The sequence below is a fragment of the Gallus gallus genome, chromosome 1, assembly GCF_016699485.2.
Source record: "Gallus gallus isolate bGalGal1 chromosome 1, bGalGal1.mat.broiler.GRCg7b, whole genome shotgun sequence".
NCBI classification, from domain to species: Eukaryota; Metazoa; Chordata; class Aves; order Galliformes; family Phasianidae; genus Gallus; species Gallus gallus.
The window spans coordinates 91,481,240-91,506,319 of record NC_052532.1 but is presented as its reverse complement, the minus strand read 5'-3'; the positions used below and the strand labels follow the sequence as shown (position 1 = coordinate 91,506,319).

Sequence of the window (25,080 nt, the reverse complement as noted above, 5' to 3'; positions counted from 1 at the left end):
GCCTTAAAGGAGAACAGGAGACAGTGCACATTCAGTGCTTGATGTCAGGGCTCCACGTTCTCCCCTATACGCATGAGCTACCAAGTTTGTAGAATCATAGATACATACTCTAGGACTGAAAATAGGCTGGTATTTAAACATGGATGCGTTTCCCAATGTCTCAGCAGAATTCAATAATGCTATACAACAATTCCACTTTGGAATACCTTTGCTGCTATCTTGAATGAGCTAACAGAAATACCTTGTAATAAAAAGGGCTCTGTTCCAACAATAGTGCATGGCAGACAATGCACAGAATGAACTATGGCTGTTTCTGACCACTGACCAAACTTACTGTTGCGTGCTTAACATCATGTCTGTGCTAAACAATGCCTCTGAACATTGTCCTGCACAATTAACACACAATGTGTTAGGGGTCAATAAGTGCATTTCTCTTTGTAAAGCAGGTGTGGTTCAACAACGTTTTACAGTATTAAATGCCACCACTTTGAGGAACACAAGGTCTACTATTTGCAAGAAAGGAACTGAACCAGAGGTGCAAACCACATACAAAGCACAGGAAGATGTGCGTAAGCTTTCCACACACAGCTTGCCAAACACACTTCTCCCAGGGCTTGGCCCTTGGTAATCAAGGGCTGCCAATAGCTTATTACTATGCCAAACTGGGGAATTTAGATGAAACCTATCATTTCATGTCAAAACTTCATTCTGATTTAGCAAAGCAGAACACAAAAGCCTAATGTGAAAGGAAGATCTTCAATCTGAAAAACAGGCTCTCAGTGAAAAGCTATAGTTCCATTGAATTCAACACAGCCAGACCTATGTAACCTAGCAAAAGGACCAGCTCTCAGACTTGAGCTGTAGATCTTTCTCATCCCATGGATAGCTTTTGGTGTTCTTTTAAAACCTGTTCACAAACAGGAAAAAAAGGACTTTGAAGAAAATTGTGAATTGAGTAATCTTTATGATCTAGTTTCAGTGTTAGTAAAGGACACATGCTATATGGGTTGAGTTTGCCCTCTGTGAACATGGAAGGAGGAAGACTTTTGGGGAAGCTGGTCAGCGCTGGAAGGGAGTGGGCAGAGCAAACATGCTTCTTTTTTTACTGACAGCATTATGGACAGATTATGTTTTATGCTTTTGCATAGGAGCATACATAGGTATCGGACAAAAGCACAGACATGATGAGAGTCCAAAGGCATATATTCTGTGTGCTGGATTAAAGCAAGACACAGAAAAAATGTATTTGTCTTGTACTTAATAATACAAAACACTCCCATCCAATTTCATGGCCCTAGAGGATCTTGAATCTCACCTTACTGATACAAAATCTGACTTCAAGATCTGCACTTGTGTAGTACAACCAACATGAAAGTCATACAAAGATAATGTCCATGGGTAATAATTACTTGTCCCATATCTCAGGAGTCACTAGGGAAGAGGATGGCCAGAAATGAACTTTGGATTGAATTGTCTGATGTGTCTTACACAGCCCACATTGCCATGTGTAGCATATTATATCACTTTATTTATTGACTCAGAATTTGAGATGCCACTGGAAGGCAAAAATCTTTTTGGCATTTCTGCAAAACAGTTAGTAAATTAAACAGCATTAGGGCAAGTCTATGCTACCATGTAATTTAAATTTTGTGTGTACTTTAAGACTAAGTCTTGGCTGTAGGCCTAATACAAGAAACCCCATATACTTAATACAAGAAAAAGCAATATCTTGCTGTGTACCACGTTGCTGAGCTGTATAATAAAGGCCAGTCAGAAAAACATCAAACAATGCAACTCCTACAAAAAAGAGTAACCTTCAGCCCAGAAGACACAAGCAGCCAAGAGTGTGTGCCTACATGATTGGGTGCACGAAGGCTGACTTGTTCCAAACCTCAAAATCCCATAATCCAAGAAAACAAACTTTACTCTTTTCCCTGAGTGGGAGTTTGTTTAAAGCAAGCACTTGTTTCAGACATCTGACTAGTAAAAGAGTTCCAAAGCATTATTTTTTTTCAATGAAATCCTTACGTATTCAATAGGCTTGAGGGATTTGATTGCAGCAGTTGGGCAGCCACAGGAAGGGAGATCAATGTAGAGGCCTTCTTCCAGCACACAATGATCGTCATCAGTTTCCCCTTGGTAATACAGGAGCCAACTGCAAGAACAAAGTAGCAAAAGAGATTAGCAGCTCAAGTTGCTTATTAATAGTAAGGTTTTTTTCAAGACTTAGTATTTGCTAAGGAAGAGAGGGATAAAAAAAAAATCTGTTTGTTGTTGTTAAGCTTGTGTTTTTGTAAAGCTAAAGTGACTTGAATGGCTATTTGACAAAGCAACCAAAATATAAAAATCAAATCTCGTGGTATAGAAATCTCAGCCCTGGAATCAATAGACACTAATGGAAGGCAGATACCCCTCCTGCACAGAACACTTAAAATCTGGAATAAATTTTAATGGGAGTTAAAAGAAAAAAAATCACAGTAACTGTGAGCTTCCCTTCCCACAGGGAAAACAAAGGGCATGCTACCCAAATCAACAGCAGGGCAACGCTTACTGAGCTACATTGCAAGACAAAGAGTCTAAGATGCGATGGAATACGATCAGTGTGTTATGCTGATGATCTGAAATTTAGTAGCATCAGGAAAAAAAACCTCATTACTTAAAATGGTGGCATGTAAAACAACACTTACCAACCCCGAAGAACCTTAAAAGAACATGGTATGAATGATGTGAAATCAGAAACTTCTGCTGTGAAATCTATACATGCTCCTTGGAAATGTGTATTACTGAAAGCTTTGAGCTACAAGAACAAAACAAAATAAAGCCAGTGACTAGAAGGGAAACAAACTCATTGCCATTAATGTTAGCAGAGATTGTTGTGGTCTAAGAGACATATCTATTCAATTCACAAAGATACAATAAATAGAATGAATTCTCAGTTAAGGAGTCTTTTACATCTCCATAGCTGCTTTCTTTTTTTAGAAAGATTGTGTGTTTTATCATCTCTGCACCCTGTTCAGGAAGTTGACGTTAATAACACTGTTACAGTCATGTTAATGTAGTGGTAACAAGCATATGTTCAAATGCAGCAGAAGAGGGCCCAGAGAACAGAGAAGGCTAGAACGTTACCTTCCACCTGAAATACTCCTGAACTGTGGCTAACTTTTGCTATAGCTCAGTAATCCGGGTTTCAAAACTGGAGGAGAAGGCATTAGCCAAAGATACAAGGCTACTGTTAACAAAATGCCTCGAAATATTCTGTTCCCTGAGTGACTGCAGGTAGTTTTTTGTTCAAAAAACAGCAGGGGAATTTCTGGGGGCAACCTGGTGCAGTTTGGTAGATGTACCATGGCTATATTAACTTCTTATGAAGTTCAGCTAAGATGGTTTTGCACGTCATGGTGAAGAACTTCAAGACACACTGAACTATACTCCACCAATAAGGTGTGCTCAATTCACTCTGAAAGTAACAAGGCTGAAAGTATTGCAGTTAGAAAAAATGAAAGGAGAGAAAAAAGTGGGAAAAAAAACCAACAGTAGTATGATATAGCCTATGGCTTATAGTGAAGTTACTTAGAATTCTGTGCTCTTAGGTTGATATGGTATAACGGTGCTAATTCTCACTTTAAAGCCTGAAAGAAAGGTTGGATAAGAATGCAAAATTTTACTTTATCAAAAGAACAGCTCATATTTTGTAATGGAAGAAAAGCACTATGGCTGTTGCAAGCAGGACTTCCCCCGTCATGCCCCAAATTGGCCTAGCTTCCTGCCAAAGAAAAGAAATCAAATGCTTTTGCCAGTACAGGGAGAGCAGGCCAAACATAAACATTAGCAAATGATTCTATGGAAAATCTCAGATTGTGTTTTTAAAATAAATGAATGCATTTCCTGCTGGAAAGAACAAGAAAGCTTAACCTGGCCTTTGAGAAAACACATCAGCTACAATATGAAGGATAAGGTGTAATTAATTTTTCTGTAAATATAATTGCAATGCTATGTTCCAGAGCGTCTATTTAAGCTGTAACTATGTACTCTTTCCTATGCACTTATCCTAAAAAAGCTTTATGTAAGTATACACGCCATCTTTCTTGCATAGGCCATATGCTACGCAACACTTTCCAAAAAAAGGGCTGTAACTCACTTTTATATGGAATGTGTCTAATAGTGGGTGATGGTCTTCATCTCACTAAAGCTAGGATGAAGTATCAATTCCTCATTGAAAAAAAACTGTGTATCTGTTATTACTCTTAAACTTCACCTAATGATGCTTTATCAGGTCCTGACATTATCAGGTTTCACTTCCTATAAAGTCAACAGGTAGAATACTGAAAATACACACAAGTTATCACAGCGGTTCTCTCTGCTACCTAAATTATCTGCGCAAGTCAACTGCTAATGAAAAAGGCTTTGTTCTTGCTGAGCAAAACAAAGTTTTCTTTTAATAAATAAAATGAATCACTTAGAAGTGGCCATTTCAGTCATTCTTGCATCACATGCACTCTGTTTATTAGTGATCCTGGCAGAAGCAGCAGAAACTGAAGAAACTTCAGTTGTTTTTCTGAAGAGCAACTAAAAAAGTGGAAAAACACTCCCCTAGACAGTGAACACAGTTCCCTTAGCTCAGATCTATGCTTATTAACGGTGGGAAAATGGATAGAGAGTCATTCAAAATAACTGGTGTATGGCCTATAGAAGAGAATACTTAAGGACCTGCCAACTCATATGCACCATACATTTTCCAAACTATAAGACTGTTGAATATATGGAAACATTTCTTTACCTTGAATGGGAAAATGTTCATATTTAACTGAATACTACCCTTTACTCATCCTAAGTGATTAAATATTTCCCTACAAAAACTTAATGAAAATATTTCCCTTCCTAAAACGGCTGTAGTGATACAAGTGACATTCTTCCTTACTTTTAAGATGAAATCCTATAACAACCAGGACTGTGAGAAGTCAGGACACTATTTTTTAAAAACAAAACTATTAGAGAACACAACAGGCAAGACAATCTGAGATAGATCAGTAATTTCAGGTATGTGCACATATGAGGGCTGCTCCGAAAGTAAAGCCTCCTATTTTATTATGTTGGCCCACAACATCAGAGGCAGATGCTGGTGATATAACAGTAGAGGCTGAACCTTCCCAGCAGCATTCTGTTACATTTTGTTGCCGTGTGACAGATGGCAGCAAAGAAGCAGTCTGACAAAATGGCGCCTGACATGGAGGTGCACATGAAGTTAAGGTGTGTAACTGAATTCCTCCATGTGGAAAAAGAAATATGCACCCCTTGATATTCGTCAATGCTTGCTGAATGTTTATAGAGACCAAACAGTGGATGTGAGCACAGCGAGGTGGTGGGTGGTGTATTTCAGTAGTGGCAACAAGGCACGTTCCAGAAAGCTATGCAGATTTCTGTGAGCATGGCATGCAGGCACTTGTGAATTGCTGATGAAAATGCACAGCTAATAGTGGTGACTATGCTGAAAAAACAGGGTTTTGCAGCTGAGAATTTGCTCTATCAAATAGTGTTATTGTGCTCTTTGTATCTGCTGTAGAAAATAAACAGGAGGCATTACTTTCGGAGTATCCTACATCATACACACAGGTTGTTTTATATATATATCTCACTGAAAAATTAAAAAGACTGTAAACGAAATTCATTGAAATTTCAAAGGTTTGCACTGATCTTAAAGGTTTGGAAAACCATACTGAAGCACTAAAAGAATTTTTCTGGGAGGGAAATGCTGAAAAAGTAGAAGATCTGAAGAGGAAGAAGGAATTATCTTCAGTTGTCTGGATCCCATCAGATTCATCAGAGCCAGTTATTTTTACCTGGTATCATTTACCAAGGCCTTAGAGTGAATGAACTTGCAAATCTTTGGCCACAAACTGCCATATGAGTAGGTCTGGCAGGAAATCAGTGTTTAAGGCTAAAATAATACACCAATTATATCTTCAGACAAGAAACATTTCCTGCAGTCCTGGGGTAATCATAAAATTGTTGAACAGGAGAACATAGAGAAAAAGAAGGGTGTGGTCAACCTGTTAAGTAACACAGCGTATGCATTTCCCACACACTTACGGCTATGATACCCATTCAAGGAAGAGAGAATAAAATCATGTCCAGATGACAATATACTTAAGTTTTCTGACACACAGCCATTGAGCTCTAGGATTCTCCTTCTTTTGAAAAATGTCAAGTTTTCCAAAATACAGTTTTCCAAATTTGCTTAATTAAAAGCATGTAACAGAGAAAGCAATATAACCACTTAGATCACCACCCATGCTAGCAGCCCACTCCAGGACAGAAAAGGATAAATAAAACCACAACTGCCAGAAATGAGGAGAGCCCTGCTGGGGCAGAACCTTGTGGGAGATAGAGACCATGCCTGGTGATAAGCACAAACATTTAGAGCAGTTTTTTAATTTAGAAAGATAACACCAAAAGTATGCTAATAGAATTAAGATAAGGACCAGAAATGCAAATCCTCAAACTTACTTCTTAAAACTAAAGTCAATTATCAGCAAGGTAGATGTAACAGTTTGAATGCGTCACAGAAGAGATACATCTTGGATTTGTTAAAATCATGAAATTTCAGCTTTCTTCTCAACAGACCTACAAGCTTGAAGTGTGCAGTTCAATGCACATCAAATGTAAGGCAACATAATGACAAATCAGATAGAATGAAGAATAACAGAAAGAACACACGCCACAAAGAGAAGGACAAATATATATGATACCTAGTTTCCGTGGAAAAAAAAAAAAAAAAAAAAAACACACACAAAAAAAAAACAAAAAAGGAAAGAATAGGATAACAGCTGGCCAGAAAGATCTGAATTTACCCAAGTCTACTGTACTGCTTGCATTTTTTAGAGATAGAATACTAAAATGTGTGAACTGGAAAAAAACAAAGAGCAGAACACTAGCAAATATAGTTTTTACACATCTACCAAGCTTCCTCAAGTTATTCTTTAATGTATGGAGATGCCAATACTGAGATATTCATCTGAAGAAATGAAGCGAGAAATTCAGCATTACCTGTGTTTAATTATTAAATATGGTTTAGTACTAGAAACTGTTATACAATGTCAACATACCAAATGCGGAGGCTCATTTGTTCCAAGTGGTTCCTGCAATAATAAATATATATACAAACATATGAACAAATGCATGAATAATATAATAAACAATAATAATAAAATTAATTACAATTAGTTTCCAAGAAGGCATGTCAAGTTTGAAATTTGTAAACTACAAATTCAAGAGCAGAGATGCACACAGTTCCCATACTCCTGGCACAATTTTCTTTTCCCAACCTCTGCCATTAGATGCCTATAAGCTCATTACTAGGTGCCTGGTTGTCCAGTCCTTTTCTCCACAGAGAAACTGCATCTTTAATTCATGTAACTAATTGATTAGTTTATGTGACATGGAGTAGAGGCAACGTAAATCTATTTGGATTTAAGTGTATTTCTTGAAAAAATACAAAATTTAGAGGAATATTGGGACAGTTTTTTTGTTTGTTTGTTTGTTTGTTTTTACAAAATATGCTCTTCAAATTAAGGCTAAATGTTTGTTCCTTTCCAGTTTTCAGTGCAGTAATATCACTTATTATATACTTATTACTGAGAATTTGCTTTGCTTTCCATTAGGATGATAATCTATTTGGTCAAGTTTCACTACCTTGGATTTAAAAATGGATTAAAACTATTTTCTGTTTTTATTCACTTACAAACCTTACAATTATTTCAGTAGGAAAATATGGAAAAAAAATCATAGAGCTCTGTTACATAATATGGACTAGAAAACTGATATACAAATGCCCGAGAATCTATCAATCAGGCAAAATCAATCTTTCCAGGCCACGTTATTGTTCCCTGAATGCAGCCTGACAAAGGGAAGTTCTTACTAAGTTTCCCCATCAATCTTCTCATTAAAGAAAGAAAGATCCAAAGTGTCTATTTCAGAAGGACAAGGTTCAGTCTCTAGCTTGTACAGAGTTACGGTATGTCATCCACAAGAGCCTTTAACTTGTTTCCAAGAAAGCAGACACATTGATGATACAACTATTATAAAACTACACATTATAAAACTATTGTAGACTTTGAACTCCAAAGTCTGCTTTCTTTTAAGTTTTTCCCTTAACAATCTCTAGTAACTCACCAACTTAATAGGTCGAATCGACATAATGATTTTACTGGATCCTCCCCAGTCAAAGAAACACTTATATTTTCCTTTCTCCAATACATACTGTTCTCCACAGAAATGTTTCTGCTGATATGCAACCCACCTGAAGAATGGCAGAAAAATAAACAGAAATAACATTTTTGATTAAAAATTTTCATGGATAGTTTGATGAAAATAGCAGCAAGTTCAATAGAACAATCTTCTTTGGAGTTTTTCTTGACAAGTCCATCTGAAACGTCAAATTTGATTTGAGGGACTAAAATGTCACACACTTGATTTACTGTTTTTACTTTACTAACACTGCTTGGGTACCTTGCTTAGAAGCCAAGAGGAAAGATACTTGATTATTTCTTGAATCTCTCTCAGGTCAATCTTAACTCATTCACCTTCACCCCAAGACAGAGCTCTCTTCCAACTTTTCCAGTTGGAATTAAGAAAAATGGTATCAGAAGAAAGAGAAATAAATGAGGAAGTCTTGACAGGATGAGATGAAGCAAAATTTTTCCACGATTGCCTGTTTGAACTTCTCATGCTTTGCTACTCCTGCTGTAATTTAAGAAGAAACCGACCAATGGTGTATCCAGCCCTAAGCATGCTTTGTCAGCTGCCTAAATAGGCAGAAACTAGTTAGGGAGATGCTACTGACCTGGCCACTTGCCTTGGTCCATTCTTTTCTTAGCCCCCTGGAACCAAGGACTGTTGTTCCACAACTATTAGGGATATTAGAGGACATCTCCTTTTGTAGTCCATTTAGCATCTTGTACATCTAGCACCATTTACTTATTTCATAGATTACTTCCCCCTGTGTGTATTACTACATATTTTTATACCTGCCTTCTTTTTGGCTGCTCAATTTTATGAGGTCTAACTGGTGCTATAATTAACACGGCTTTTAACTGCTTGGTATCATCCGTAGATATGAAGACTACTGTTTGCTTCCTGCTCCCAGATTACTAAGTCTTCCTGAATAAAAATACTGACTATACTGATTGAATAAAAGCGCATTTATCATTAATGCCTGATACCATTAATGCCTTCTCTATTAAGGCTCTTCATTTCCTACATGCGAGCCAGCTTTCAGTTCCTAACAGAACTTTTCTTCCAATTCCATGCAGCCTTATTTCTTCAATAAACTATGCATCACTCTGTCAAAGGCTTTTACTATTATTTTTATAGTACTGTATCCACAGGACTGTCTTTAATTCATGTGCATATCAACTTTCTCACAGAATACCAGAGATTTAGCGAGGCAGCAATTCCATTCACAGAACCCACACTGACTCCTTCCCTTCAGACTGTGATTAACCATGTATTCCATCACCTTATAGACTTTGCCATTTCACTGTGGACAGAAGGCAGATACATTAATGTATAGCTCTCAGGGAGCCCCTTTTAAGCCATTTATTGAGATGAAGTTATGTTGGCAATACATCAGACCTATAAACAATGGGCTGTTTCCAACCATGAGGTATGCACACTGGCCAGTAGTTGGTAGCCTTGCAACACTACTTGGCTTATCCTTCATCCCAACCTCTGTGGTGTGCTGTATCAGAGTTGTCATTTGATACCAAGTATTCCAGTTCCCTCTGTACTAGTGTTTATGCTTCTGGCATTGGTGTAGAAGCACTTGTAAATTCTGTCCTTGCTTCGTCACTAAAAACTGCATATGCCTGCCAAATTATTTACCTTTTTTATTTATTGCAGTTGTGGTGTTTACTTTCCTCCTGGGCTTCACATATGCATATGAAACATCAATGAAGTCCATTGCATGGATTTAATCAGTTTGGATCATGTACTCTTCAACAGCTTTTGGTTTAGCCCCTAGCTTTTAGTTTAAATCATTCTCTAAAGAGGGTTTCAATTTTCAGTGTCTTTGGCCTGACTTCATTATGATTAAGGCATAGCACATCCTTTCTGTACAGGCTCCATTTGTCCCCAAAAGGTATCCCAGTTCTTAACATACCTAAAATCTCACTTCTGTACCACAGCACTCTACATTACTACCAAAGCGCTTGTATTACGAAACTAGAGTCTATGTGATTTCTGGAGGGACCTCACAAGCTTTCTGTACTAACTAGAGCGCCCAGATCCAAATCAAGGTGTAGGCATGAGATTTAGAGAAAACATTAAGACATTTTTTCATTTCCTCATCACCTTTTTCATTTCATTCATCACCAAGGAAACAGAAAAAAACATTATTCTCCTCCAACTATTTACTACCTGTTCCATGTAAAGCATGTTCTGTCTAAATATTATCTGAAAACAGCTGGGTAAAAAAGTACATAATACTTGCAGTCATGTACTTCAGTAGACTTACACTCCACTTTTCACGAGAATCGACTTTGTTTCTGGGCCAAATCCAGTCTGTTCCAAATCAGGAATTTCTTCATTGACAATGTCCAGAGCTTTCCCGTCTTCATCATCGGATTGAAAAAGTGCCACTGACGACTCTATGAAATCCTAAGAGGCAGCATATGAGTTAGAGGATAGGATGCCACAGCTCAGTGCTACTTCACAACATAAAACATTTTGTCCAAGAGCTGTGCATTGAAGGATAGTCCTTTATAAAACAATGAAAAGGCTTCGGTCCCTCCTGAAGATCTTTAAAGGAGACTTTGGCATTGAAGATCCTAGCTGGAAGCCTGTCAATCTTATATATTCTTCCACTGTCTCCCCCATAGAGAGGAAGAACCTGCTGCCTCTTGAGTACCACCGTTCTCGTTATGAGAAAGACAGAGTGCAAAACTGCCTGCTTGTGAATGAGAATGGTCAGAGCCTGAGCATTTGTCTTCCAACAGCTTCACAAATGGCTACTCCAAGCATTACCATGACTACAGACTTTTAAAGCAAGTTTTCCTACCTTCTCCCTTTCCAGGGACAAGGCAATAACCAAGTAGAGTAAGAGCAAGACCTGGGTAATCATACAGCAAAAAAGGTTGGTAGTTTTTGGAGATGTGTACTGTACGACTGAACACACTCTATAGAAATAAAAAAAAATCTCATACTGTACTGTTATATTCTGTCTTATATAGCTGTGCAACATTGCTTTGCTTAGCCAGATAACTTGGATGACTTTAATTAAAATAGAGCTTCAAAAGTCCAACTTTTTAAATACTCAGCAATTTTAAGAACACAGTTCAGCCATTGTCTGGAAACATGGAAAACAGCAAACCATTCACCTTCTTTCTTTAAACTTTTATCAAAAGCAAGAACTAAATTCAATTTCAGTGTTTCTAAAACATTCTGCAACGTTGTAATGAGTTACAAACTAGAACGTTTTGCAAACTGTTAAGCAAATACAGTAGCCATTCACAGATATACCAGGACATCACACAGGAATTATTACACTAAATACTTTCTAATGTAGCAATTAAGCTACACTCCTGAGATCACTATGCTGAAGGCTACACTGAGAAAACTAGCCTTACAAGAATCAAAAAAAAGCACTTAAAAATTAAGGCCAGACCAAGTATGCAGCCAGACAGAAGATGCTCTTTAAAGGAGACCATCCTTGTACACAGGATTCAGTCATAATCAAAACCAATTTTAGAACAAACATTTAATGTGTCAAGCTCTCTGCATCGTTTACAGGATATTAAAAAATGATGCAGCAAATTCTGTAGTAAAATTGGCTTTGCTACTATCTACTTCTACATCTACTTCTTCCACTTATTTAAGAAGTTACAACTACTTCAAGTATGCACTAGAAACTCAAGTACAACGTCTGGTAAAATAATTAACTGCAGTTTCAAACTATTACATAGAAAAAAGAAAAAATATTAGTGCAGTTTTAGTGACAATGAAAAACAGCTAACTTAGCAGCCCCAAAGCAAGAATTATACATGAGTTCCTGAAAAGCCATCAAGATCAAATCTGCACTTAATTTCTTTAAATTTTAAATACTGTAAATATATCCACAATTTTAATTTAAAACATGTTTTAAATACAGTCATGACTTTTTCCTTACAGTTTTCACTGCAGTTTCTTGTATAATAAGCAATATAAAATACTTAAAAATGAACTCTGAAGACAAGGCCAATCATTTGAAATCTGAAAATATCAGATTTTCAGATTTGGGAATGTTTTGAAAGTTTTGAAAGTGGGAAAGTACTCTGCTGCAATATAACAGATTCATAGATTGGTCTTTCCCTGATCATGACAAGCGCGAGCAAACTCCAGCTTCACAGATTCCTCTCATTTGACCCTGCAGAAAACAGCAAACACAACCAGTTCCCCAAATCAGCACACAGCACAAACTGCTGCCCTCCCTCAGGAACTTGTCCTGCATTTGACTCCAGTGAGTCCAATGTAGCTGCTGATAACAGAGCTGCCAGCATGCTGGAAAATAAAACTCTACATGACCTTTCCCTCTTTCAAAATACTCCCTGAATCCCTGCATAAGAGCTTGTAACAGTTTGCAGCAGAAATATTTCAGATAGACAAAACCTGAAATATCTTGCAGCGTACCTACATGCATGCGTGTCTTCAACAGTGAGTGGGAAGGGGTGACATTCACAATCTCTGCTTTGTGAGTGATGAAGAAAACTTTCTGATTTGTCAGGAGATAAAACTCATGCCTCAGCTCCATTGCAATAGCCGTTATGTGTGCAGAAACATGGCTTGAATTTTCCTGGTGCTAATAAGCCCGCAGTGAACCCACCATGGCGAGCATAGTGGCAGAGAAACACTTGAAGAGCTTTGCACACCCACATTTGATATTCAGCACTGACACAGGCTAATGAGGTATACTGCACTCAGTCCAGTTCTGCAGAGTCACTTACGTGCTCCTGCACCATGCTTCCTGCTCAGAGATGTTTGATCGGACTCTGCCTGGAGCCGACTCAGGTAAACAGGGCTTATTAGCTTGGGATTGTGCTGCGCAAGCCAGGCTAATTTGTTTTCAGGCCTGGGCTGGCCTTAAAGCCAACAATGTCAAGGTCATCTGATGTCACATCTGAGTTAAAATGTTGTGCAGGGACCAGTCCAGCTAGAGATGGCACTGGTGACTATCTGTGAGGAGCAGGGGTCAGTCTCCCCTCTCTCCCTGTACAAGCTGACTATCAATAACTCAATACAGCTACATTTCACCAACTCCTTCATCTTCTGCAGAAACTCTTGAATCCACCTGACTAAAAAATAATTTTTAGGGAAGAGGAATAAGAATCTGGTATCTGGGAACAACTTCACTTCATCTGAGACTATAATAGCCATTACTGTACTCTTCCTCACAGCTCTGGTGAGATGATGGCAACAACCTTTTACGCTCCCTATTTAGCAAGGGGCCTGATGCACACACAGCTGTTTTTGCATTTTTGCCCAAGTCCTCTTGAAAACAAGAGTTTGGCACTAAAATGTTTATAAGCTCCTGACCGTAAATCACATACAAAGTCACAAAGGGAGCATATGGCATGTCTTAACACTGACCTACGTATTGTGCATCAGAGCGTGGCAGTCAATCTGTTGGTCAAGCCTAACAAAACGTCTCTGCCGTCAGTCATTTTATTGATTCCAGACACAAACTAGCTTATTTCTTTAGGTTATGAGGAAAAGTATTAACAGCAGAAGTATATATCAATATACATTTACCTGTCAATTTGAATAATATATGTTGATAGATGAATATGAATGATACATGTTTTTAAAACACTAAGGACTTGAGCATCTTGCCTGTTGTAGGCCTGAATCAAATTAAAATCACAGAATTACTGAAAATCCTGAGTTGGAAGGAACCTATGATGATCATCAAATCTGACTCTTGGGACCATACAGGACCACCAAAAATCCAAACCCTATGTCTGAGAGCAGTGTCCAAACACTCCCTGATCTCTGGCACTCGGGGCCGTACCCACTGCCCTGGGCAGCCCGTTCCATGCCCACTGCCTCTGCTGCAGACCCCATCCCTAAACCCCAGCTGCCCCTCCCCTGACACAGCTCCATGCCGTTCCCTTGGCCCTGTCACAGTCACAGAGAGTAGAGCTCAGCACTGCCCCTCCACTCCCCTCGTGAGGGGCTGCAGCTGCCATGAGACCTCCCCTCAGCTCCTCTGCTCTGGGCAGACCAGGGGACCTCCACCGCTCCCTGTGTGCCATGCTCTCCAGAGCATTACACAACTTTGTAGCCCCCCTTTGGATCCTCCTAATAGTTTTTTGTCCTTCTTACATTGGTGGCACCCAAACCTGCACGGTCTTCCTGTGCCACTTGCAGAATCTGGCAGTTCCTCTTGTTAAAACTACACATGATTGTGGCACATACAGTTGCATATACATGCATAAACACAGAACGTCATCCCTGCTAAACACGTGCACAATTTTAAACCAGTACGTATGTCATTTGCTCAACAGAAGATTTAAAAATATTAAGTTACTCAAATATATCATACATAGCTTGAAAAGTAAGAAAAACTATGATTAGTCATTAACTGAATAGGATTATGCCCATTTAAAGCAGTTAGAAGAAATTCCTGCCAAATCTGGAAATAAATTATTCAGAGGAGAATGTTTTTCTTCAATTCATTGACTTCTTTGAATTAACTGAATTTCATAAAAATTAAACCTGCATGTTGTGAATTTAAGCACGGCTGCTTTTGGCTCCCATTAACTCCACCCCCACTCCTACTGCAAAATAATAATGAATGTTGAGGGAATGACGTTGCTCTAAATGCCTGTCTTCAATTTTCACAAAATTCATGGCTCAGGAACATCACATCACATCAGAAAGACTGGATAATCTCAGAGTGAACAATCTCATTCTCAAAAGGAGCCACTCTTTGCAGCTGCATTTAAAGAGCAAGAGCTCTCACAGACCTATAGTTTTTAGTATTTCATCGTTGCCCCGCACAACATATTTTAGCAGAAGAGATCTTATCACTGTGATCATTCACGCTGCCAAAATTTTCTGGCACAAAAATTACAGAGACAGAAGGTAACACTGTTTTAAGGCTTTCAACAGCTGCTGTATTGAATGATCATTTTTTGGTATTAATAAACAACTACGCTGTGCACACAGTGTTAAACTTTTAAGAAAAGCATTCAAGGGATTTGAACGGCTTGAAGTGCAGAAGTGAGATGCTTGGAAAAATCTTGCAGTGGAACAAGCAATTCCATGCTACAGTCCTTGTATGAATTTTAAGAGGCCTACTCAGAACTTGCTTCTCCTATACAATGTATACAGTCTAAATTTCAGCAACTAGGATAAGATTGACAATAAACTTGGGTATGACTTGGAATGATCAAACACACGACAGCTGTATCATAAGTGAAAAATAACCTCCTTCTTTATGTATAGAGCTGTGTATAATTTGTGTGAAATTCACAAAAGTACTTACAGCCTGAAGGAACCGGAAAGACAGGAGGACACTGCCAGTTCCTCCCCATGTGTGCATGTCCTCATAATCTCCCTCCTCGAGCAAGTACTGACGGCCTTTGTAACGTTCTTTGTCATAGGCAACCCATCTAAAGCAATCACACAACAAAAGAAAGAGAAATAACTAAAAGCAAAACAACTCCATACATGATTTCCCATAACAAATAAAAGAGGTAAGAACATCCTAAGAACACTAATATCATAGGCTCAGCTAACAAACAAAGCAAGACTTGCTGGAAATCTCAACAAGCACTCAAGAAGTACTCTTCGTGTATCAAATTCTTCCCTGTAATTATTTCTCCATCAACAGTTTATTTGTGTAATGTTTCTAGGTGAATCTCTGCTCAATCAGTCATATCCCCATTACCAATATTCAGTACTATAGAGGTTAATGCATCTAGCTGCCATAAAACCCTAAAATTACCAATTGCCAGTGATAAAACCCATTGCAAATCTTTTCCATGTTTTCATAAATGAGGAGATACTATCCTGGTGTTAAAATTTAGGGATTTCAGCAGAGGAAGATTTCATCCACTCCCAGTACTTCCTGCTCTATCTATGGATAGACAACTGAATTGAATATATACAATATATTGCACACGGAATGCATTTTAGTACTATGACAAAAAACCTTAGAAGTATTTTGATCAGATCAGATTAAGTCTTCATTAAAATTAGGCATTTTCACACCATTTTTGTAAGTTTGGAAAAAAATGCTTCCCCTTCCTTCTTTCTTTCCTGCAAACATTTATTTTATTAAAATGCCCTTTTATGTATTTAGAACTGCTGTACAAATTCTGTTGGCAATAAAATTTGGCAGACAAGGATAGCTTTAATCATAGTACTATTTGGTTTACATTAATTCCTCTGTTTAAGTTACCACAATATTAAAAATAAATGTCACCACAACAGACAGAAAGATGATTCTTATAACTTGAGGCTTCCCAGACAGTTAATACATAATGTATTCAAATAGATTATTCGTGTATTCACAATTAAGTTTATTTTGAATGTAATGCTTTTGAGATTTAGATAACAGCCTGTGTGTTAAATATATTTTATTATATCTTTACATTGAACTATTAACATTGAAACCTCTTAAGAAAAAAAATGAAGTTTCTGAAAATTATTTTATTGATAAGCTCTTTGGTAGAAGCAACCATCTTTTATGTTTCCAAACAGCCTTAAACTGTTGGGTCTTAGGAGAGGCTAAAGTAACAATGTGTGGATTAGTTGCACTCCAGAACAGCTGGAGCTGAGCCTACCTCTTGAGTGGTTCACCTAAACATCTGGCCCCTTTCACAAGTGTCAGAGAGAGAGGGAGCAAGAAAGGCAAAAGAGAATCAATCCAAGGCCTCAAAGGAGGACAGTAAGGATGAATTCTCAATTTTAGACAATATGCAACAGGTGACAAAGTAAAACCATAAACAGAATAAGACAGTTTATAGATTTCAGAGGCATTAAAATGTCAAACTGAAGATAGACCAAAAGCATATATCAATCTAAATTAAAGCTTTATGCATATGCTGTCACTAAGGAACTAAGAGGCCCAGTTTGCTGTCATCTAAGTAGTCAACACTAACTTCACACACCTTTCAAACAGTTTTATCTTTCTGTATTTCCTCAGCTAGGTAAGACATATTGAAAAGTAGTTTTAGCCAAGGTTGGTAACTGATAAATGTACATTTCTTTCTTCTCAAAATGTTTTACCAGAGAAAGAAGTTCTAGTCATGTCTTAATTGGCATTTCTTAGCATTTAGGTATGCTAAATCTATTAGAAAGACGCTTTTTTTTTTAAAGTACATACAAACAAACAACCAAAAAAGCAACAAAAAGCATCCAACAATAAAAAACCACAAAAAACACTTACACGCCACCAATGACGCGTATTGATCCAATTTCCTGAAAATCCTCTTCATTGCCAAACAGAGCCAGGACTGAACTGATATTTTCTGAGAACTCTTTGGACCACCCTCCAAAGTGGGTTTTCTCATATATTATTATCTAGAAAACATAATTTCAAACAACACCTTGAATATATCCCGTATGATAGTTCAAAGTTTAGGCATGTGCACTGCTACAGTATGTGGAAGACAGTTTCTTTCCTCCTTCAATAAGCCACCACTATTAAGAAAATTCAGCACTGTATTCCTGAAATTTTCTGTTTCTTCAACATTCTAGAAGCTGAAGAGATCCTATGTGGATTTAGGTAGGCTTGTAAGACGTTTGCACACATTTCCACTGAAGACTACTCATTCACACAATTCTACACAGGTAATGGCACTTAGCAATTAAATGACTTATCCTTAATAATGTGCCTGGGCACTGCAAACCAGCTTGCACTGAGTCCTGCCTTGTCACGGCTAGATGTACTGAGCTAACACCTTAAAACTAGACAAGAAGTCTTTCTCTGAACTTTGCTGAAGTCATTTCAGCAACTGCAGTTAACATACTCTCTGGTTTCCTCATCTGCCAAGCCATGCTAACCAGTTATCAATAGAACTAACATTTATTAATAATATTTAATACAAAAAATCTTAAATGTTGCATGTACTTGTAATTAAAAATTACCGAAAACATTAATATTTTTGTGGAGAAATAGAAAAAGGAGGGAAAAGGAGCAATTATTCTAGATTAGCTACCTGATTCACAAGTCACAGAAGGTTTGTGGTCACACCCATGACTCTTGTATTGGACTCAGATAAAGGAAGGAAGCATCCTAACTTCCCCCCCAGAATTTATTTTTGTAAACATGGTACATTAAATGGGAAAATCTCTCCCAACCTCCTTTCATTGTAGTGATGAATGTGTCATTCAGAAAATTCATTTTACATTACAAAAGCTTTACAATTTTTCTACAGCAAATTCCTATTCTTCTAGTATGCAAAAACCAAACTAAGACTACTTTTACATCTCACTAAACATGTGTAAGAAAGCAGACTTGACAGTATTAGTGATTTTCCCTTCAGCAGCATGCAAACTCTGAAGACTCAGAGATCACAAATTCAACAAAAATAGCATAGATAGAAGTTTTATTTTTCCAGGCTCACATTTTGTTCTTTCTCCTTAGTGCTTACCTTGACATTCATAGGCATTTGGACCTTTAATCCACCCTAAGAAAAAGCAAAGATGGAAAATGATATTTATATAAAATTTGAAGTTATGCTTTGACATGCATTTTAGATTGCTATAGGAGCATAAAGCCTTGGTAGTTATATTCACCATATTCACTGTCAGCTGATTCAAACACTAATTTAAATACTCTGGTAATTCATGAAGACCAGGGACACTATAAACTTGACCAAAAAAAAAAAAAAAACCAAAGAACAGTGCACTGACAAGTCTGCAGGGGTGCAAACAATTTTAAAATATTAATTTGTTGTCTATTTGCACTTAAAAGCAATATTTACACATATTTTTTTTTAAGCTAATTTGCATTGACCAATTTTTAAAATCAACTTATGAAGTTTTGTGGTATATATTTCAAGTTTCTTAAGCACAAATGATGAAATACAAAGAATAAGCCTAAGAAGGCAGATGATACAGGTTAAAATATTCACATCCGTGGAAAAGAGTAACTTCAACAAATGTACTGCCTCTGTCAATGTTAACAAATGGTATTCTGCAGGGGAAGAAGATACCTCCCTACCAAGCCATTATGTTGTATTCACTTGTGACTTTTAAACTCTTTCTCTAGACCTGTATACAGTGAAATGATATGCTATATCCTTCCATATTTTTTTCATAATTAGACCATCATGCTTTCTACCGAAATTTAAATTACCTGCCTATCCCAAGATATTTATGCAGTATGAGGTCTTGGGAAGATACTGAATATTTGTCAACAGTAAATCTCTCAACTGCTTTCCAACCCCAAAAGACTCTTGCTGCACTATTAGAAAACAAACAAACAACTTACAATCTTTTTTAGTTAGTGAATTGGTGTTGGTTTCAGTGCAATTACAAATCTTTCAGTTCCGCCCTATTTGATGTTCACTCTACAGCAGCACTTGCCCAGGAAGACACTCTAAGGACATGTTCTTACTGGAGCAGATATAGGAGCCCAGCAAGCATGAGAAAAGTGACCACCATGCCACTGCAACACTGCTGACGCACCATGACATGACAGGTATATTACATGTGTAAGGATTAACCCTGAAAGGACGTTAATTAAAATCACCAAGGCAGCAGTGATAGCAAAAGACAAGCACGCTCTTTATTAGTGAGTTGTGAAGTCCTCACCATTTTTAAGGGACGCACAGATCTTACATCTGCTGAAGGAATTTCAGATAGTTCACTGCATTCTTCCAAAATCTTCATCTCTCCCTTGTAATTTAAATCTGAATAAGCAAGCCATCTGTAACAATCATGACGAAGGACTTATTAATCTAACCAGATACATCAGAAATACAATGATCTTGTTAAAATTATTTTTATTTTTGTATCTATTAGAGGTAAACTATGTGTTGTGGAAAACTGTCAGCGCGTCAAAAACAAGGTATAGTTAAATACACTTGCACTATCAGTGCTAAGGAGATCTCAGATACTTTTACTCAGTCTAAGCTAATCATTTAAAGAGGAGAAAAATACCAACTTGTTCACTTGCAGTAAGAAGCCAGTTTGTTATACTTCAACTATACAAAATCAGTGTCAGTATTGAGATTGTTTAGTCGGGAGGAAGCTCAGGGGAGACCTTATATCTCTCTACAACCACCTGAAAGAAGGTTGTGGTGAGGTGGGGTCAACCTCTTCTCCAGTGTAAGTAGCAACAGGGTGAGAGGGAGTGGCCTCAAGCTGCACCACAGGAGGTTCAGGTTGGAGATTAAGAAAGAGTGGTCAGGTGCTGGAATGGGCTGCCCAGGGAGCTGGTTGAGTCACTGTTGCCAGAAGCGTTCAAGAAACATTTAGATATAGTACTAAGGGACATGGTTTAGTGGGGAAACATTGGTGGTGGGTGGTTGGACTCGATCATCTTGGAGGTCTTTTCCAACCTTGGTGATTCTGTGATCCTATGATGAGACACTAGAAGAAATTTTTTCCTAAGATTGTTACCGTAGGAATCAAAACACTTCTAACATCAATCTCACATTATTTTTTTTCAGTGGAAGTTATTAAAATACTGTTATGACTCTTCATCTAAAAGCAAGCTACTGTAATTTTGACATAAAGACTAAAAATATTGAGACTCCTTCAGACTTCTTTACATCAAGAACATTGAGCATAGAAGTTAGACATGGGGTTAGTAAACCAAATAAGGAATGGAAGAAGAGACATAGTGCTGTATGGACAATTATTTTCTTGAAACTCCACACACAGACTTCAAGCAGTTCACAGTCAGTCAGTCAAAGTTCTGTCAAAACTACAACAAGGCTTTTTAATTCCTTCATCACCTCAAGCTTCACAGATATATTGCAAGTTCATGGGAAGGAAAGTTTGGCTAATGTGGAAAGGCAAACTCAGACTCTTGTAGCAGAACAGTTAATGTCATTCTGCAAAGAGGCGGCACAGAATTTCCAGATTTCAGGAAATGTGCAGTCTTGTCCATTTACCCAGGAAACAGACTGTTCTGCTCAGTATAGGACAACCGAGGGGGCCTGTAATCATATTGCATCACATCTCTGCAAGCAGTCTGTATACAGCTGTAGCTTGAGGAATGTTTGCATGACCTAATATTCATCCTTTGGTATTCAGCCATGATGTTACAGTTACAACAGGGTGGGTGGCTAGCAAGACAGTATTTATTCTCCAATGAACTAAAAGCTAATTATAGCTGAGCAGCTTCTTCTATTTATAAAGCCACTCAAGGACTGAACTAAAGAGGACTTCTGCCAGTAACCAGAGGAAAAAATCCTTTGAAAATTTGCTTCCATTGCTAGAAGACCACTTAGTAGTACAATGCTGAAGAGAAGAGCTGGAAATATCTAGTTATGTTAACCGATTTATAACAAAAGCCTAAAGCACTTTTCCTATTACTGATTTTCATCTCATGATATTCTACCTGCTGGCAAACTGCATTAAAAAAAGTTCAGTACTCACATTCCTGATTTGACATGTATATATGGGTTTTTTTCAACATCCAGTTCTTCTAGATTGGCAACTGCACTTTGTATGCAGATAGGAAGTCCCTCTGTATTGGCACCCACGCTGAACTCAATCTCCGGAACACTGCAGTCCTACAGAAACAAATCAAATGCTACGGGTTATCCACACTTGGAACGTCTGCCCTATTAGGGGAAAGGGGAAAAAGGAAAAGGAAATCTTTCCTTTTTTTCTACTTTCTCACCCTTTTAGCCAGGCTTTATACGATACAAGATGGTTTTTTTTTTTGTTGTTTTCTTTTTTAAGTGAAAATTGGGATTTTCACAAAATCTGAAGGAAGTATATTTCCATCTCCCACTAAATAAATACTTACACATTTATGCCTAGGCTACTTTCCAAAAGCTCACTTTCAGTGTTGTTCAAGTAAAGGAACTGGCAATATTTACTGACAGACAAACCACACATATGATACTGTAGATTTTTTTAATTATTATTTTAAAGACAGTGATTATATATGACACATTTAGATATTTATGATGATGTGCCCATAACTAAAACTTTCTGGAAATGTCCGCCACTTCATTCCTGTTCTTCAACATACACTCCTGGTGATAATGAGGTTAGACGTTACGCATCTGACTAAGGTTTCAAGATGTGTGACTTCAAGTTTCAGTCACATTAAAAATCTACAGCATTTGAGACAAAGAAAGTACAGTAAGAGAAAGCATTTGTAAAGCAGATACTTCAGCAACGTTTCTATAACTGCAAAGCAACAGCCTGTGTTACCTTCCTGAAGGTTTTCTTCTGATACTTGTCTATGCTGGAGAACAACTACCTGAACACACGATCTGCTCTAGAATTTGAAGGGCTTTTTAACTGAACCACATTAATTCCATAACATTTGTATAAAATTCATTGTGAATACTTTTTCTTCTCAGCAATCAAACACATTGTGACTCAGTATGGATCTTCTATAAAGTCCTGATTCAGCAGTGCGCTACAGAATAGTCTTTCTGCTACAGTGAAAGGTGGCTCACGTGCTTAGAGTATGGCAGAGCTAAACTGTAAGTGAAAACCTTCAGTTCTCAGCGGTAACTTCATAGTATGCTTCTCCTTCTGAACCCTGGGTCTATTTGCATTATGTCAGAGATTTTGGACAGCATAAAAAGGTCCAGCAAATACTAAATGTAGCTGGATGAAGATTTCCCTTGAAGGTGCACTGGAGAAGAAGCTGGAAAATAGGGATGCTGCCCCCCCCAAGATTCGCCCATCAGAAGTGTATGGTTACTGGATTTGCTCAAGAACAAGCCAGGGTCACATTGTGACAATGATCCCACATGGCCTGTGGCTTCTCCAATACCCAAAAGGCAAAATAACCAAGTGATTGCAGAGAAAGCCAGCATCAGGGCACAAAAGCTCTTAAAGCTTCAGCCCCTCATCTTGCCAAAATGCCTGCATGCATTTTGCACCCTCTTCACATGGGTTTTGAGTGGAACTTTCAAATGAAGAAGTAATACCCCAGCTACAAAAACACCTCTGCTTGGTCAAAGTTCTTTCAGGAAATATTTAACTGTCAGCAACAGATGTGTCAATTCTAATATGTGCATTTCTATTATTTTGCTTTCCTCGCAAGACCTGAAGTATCACTGTATTCTGCTTTGGCAACTTCTTGCACAATTGTGCTTCCTCTGTATTGCGCCTTGCAAGCAACGAATACCATTTGCTTTCAGGAAAAAGAAAAAACCACCCTGCAATACCAGCAGTTTTATACAGATGAGTAAAAGCAGAAAGGCTAGGAAACAGTAACTTTCTAGTGCAATGCTACTTTATAAAAAAGTACTGAATGAACATTATACCTCAAGTTCTAAGTATATCGCAAGACAAGTTTAAAAAGCAATCTCCCCGTAGTTTTCATATTGATATGAATCTTATTAAATCACAGGTAAGAAATATTTGAAGTTTGTTTTCCCTAATAAAACCTGTTGGATGATATGGCTGAAACCTGTGAATCCAATAGTAGAGTTTGATAAGCCAAATCAGAAGTTGCACCTATAAGAATTCCACAAATCATGATGCTGAACTCTTAGCTCTACAAGACTAAACAAGTAGCATAACAAAGTATCTTTGCCTGTGGGCTCAGACAGACTAGGAGACAGTACATTTGATTTTCATTTGGTATGAGGTAATTAATTTTTCTATTTGAAGTTTAGAAGAGCCAGTCTGTATTCTCTTTTCAAGTTTTCTTTCCTGATTGAAGCTAATGAGGCAGATTCCACTTCAACAGGTAAAGAATCTAGCAGTTCTACAAAGCCTACGCAAAGCATGGATACTCATAATAAGATCTCTCCCATTTACCACCACCTCTCTTTTCAGCCAGGTTTTGACAGCATAAATAAACTCTACTCATTGTGATGGTATTTTTGTATCTACCAGATTAGGTTCACAAAGTCTTTTCATAAAGTAGAAAACTCGAAGTCTTCATCAAAAGCAATATCTACTTCTTAGGTTAATAACACCTTCAAGCAAAAAGTATATTTTCTAAGCATGTGAAAAAAAAATCACAAATACACATTTTGACTTAAATAGTGATATACATTAAGGTTAGATAGATTAATTTTCAGGCTAGTAAAAATGGCAGAATTTAGTCTTGCTGCATAAACAAACATTATGTATTTGCAGATGTACACCAAGTAGTATGACATTAATTTCCAAAATTTAAGCATGTAAACTTTAGCTTGGTAAATATTTACCATAGCATGTTCGGATTTGCCTGAACATACTTAACAGGCATCATTACTTTCAGAGGCTTCTTTAACATTTATAATAAAGCCATCATCATTCAAAACAAAATGAAAACCACACAAGTTATGATAGCATTCAGTCCAAACCCCTTTCATTTTTGAGGCGTCAAGATTTTAGAATAAGATACCTATATGCAAAACTACTAGCACAGTATTGCAGAACAGATCCCAAACTGGAAAGTTTCCTTCCTATTGCCCCCAGACTGCCACCCACCCCACAAGCAGTCTTCAATCAAAAAAAAACTTTTGCCTTATTCATTATCCTACTGACATACCAGGCAAAAACAAAAGAAAAAGCAGTGCAAACAGATTAAGTCTCCTCTGGGTAATTGTCTTACATTATACACAACTAGTGAACGCCTAGGTAAGTCACAGCCTACAGGCATTCAACTCTGTCTTCCTTTACTCTGCAGTACTCTCCTCCTGCCTGCACAGTCACTCTGGAGTACCCATGCTTCCCTTATGGTCTTCTAGGAGCAGAGATGATGAGGAATCAGCAAAAACAACACTATCTTCTATAGTCTGCAAAGTGTTTACAGAGCATGGGGGACTACTTGATCCAGTTTGTAGAGTGCAGACACTTCCTAAACAGTATCATTCCTCTTAGGAGAAACATGAAGGCTACTTCTGAAGAGCCATATGAAGTACTCTCATGACCTTAGCATTATTTCTTTGGTTCTATTTT

General features: G+C 37.7%; 1 protein-coding gene across 4 annotated transcripts in view; it reads right to left on the bottom strand.

Annotated features, from left to right (window-relative positions):
- The window catches only part of CRYBG3 (crystallin beta-gamma domain containing 3), a 92,401-nt gene that overhangs the window by 16,585 nt on the left and 50,736 nt on the right, over positions 1-25,080 (bottom strand). For all 4 annotated transcript variants that reach the window (XM_046912683.1, XM_025144510.3, XM_046912684.1 and 1 more), the window contains 10 exons: positions 21,592-21,728; positions 19,798-19,912; positions 18,633-18,668; positions 17,426-17,559; positions 15,518-15,644; positions 10,511-10,653; positions 8,170-8,296; positions 7,104-7,136; positions 2,688-2,797; positions 2,029-2,155 (listed from right to left, as the gene is read on the bottom strand). In XM_046912683.1, coding sequence (XP_046768639.1) covers positions 2,029-2,155; positions 2,688-2,797; positions 7,104-7,136; positions 8,170-8,296; positions 10,511-10,653; positions 15,518-15,644; positions 17,426-17,559; positions 18,633-18,668; positions 19,798-19,912; positions 21,592-21,728 — 1,089 coding nt within the window. The remainder of the gene's footprint in view (positions 1-2,028; positions 2,156-2,687; positions 2,798-7,103; positions 7,137-8,169; positions 8,297-10,510; positions 10,654-15,517; positions 15,645-17,425; positions 17,560-18,632; positions 18,669-19,797; positions 19,913-21,591; positions 21,729-25,080) is intronic.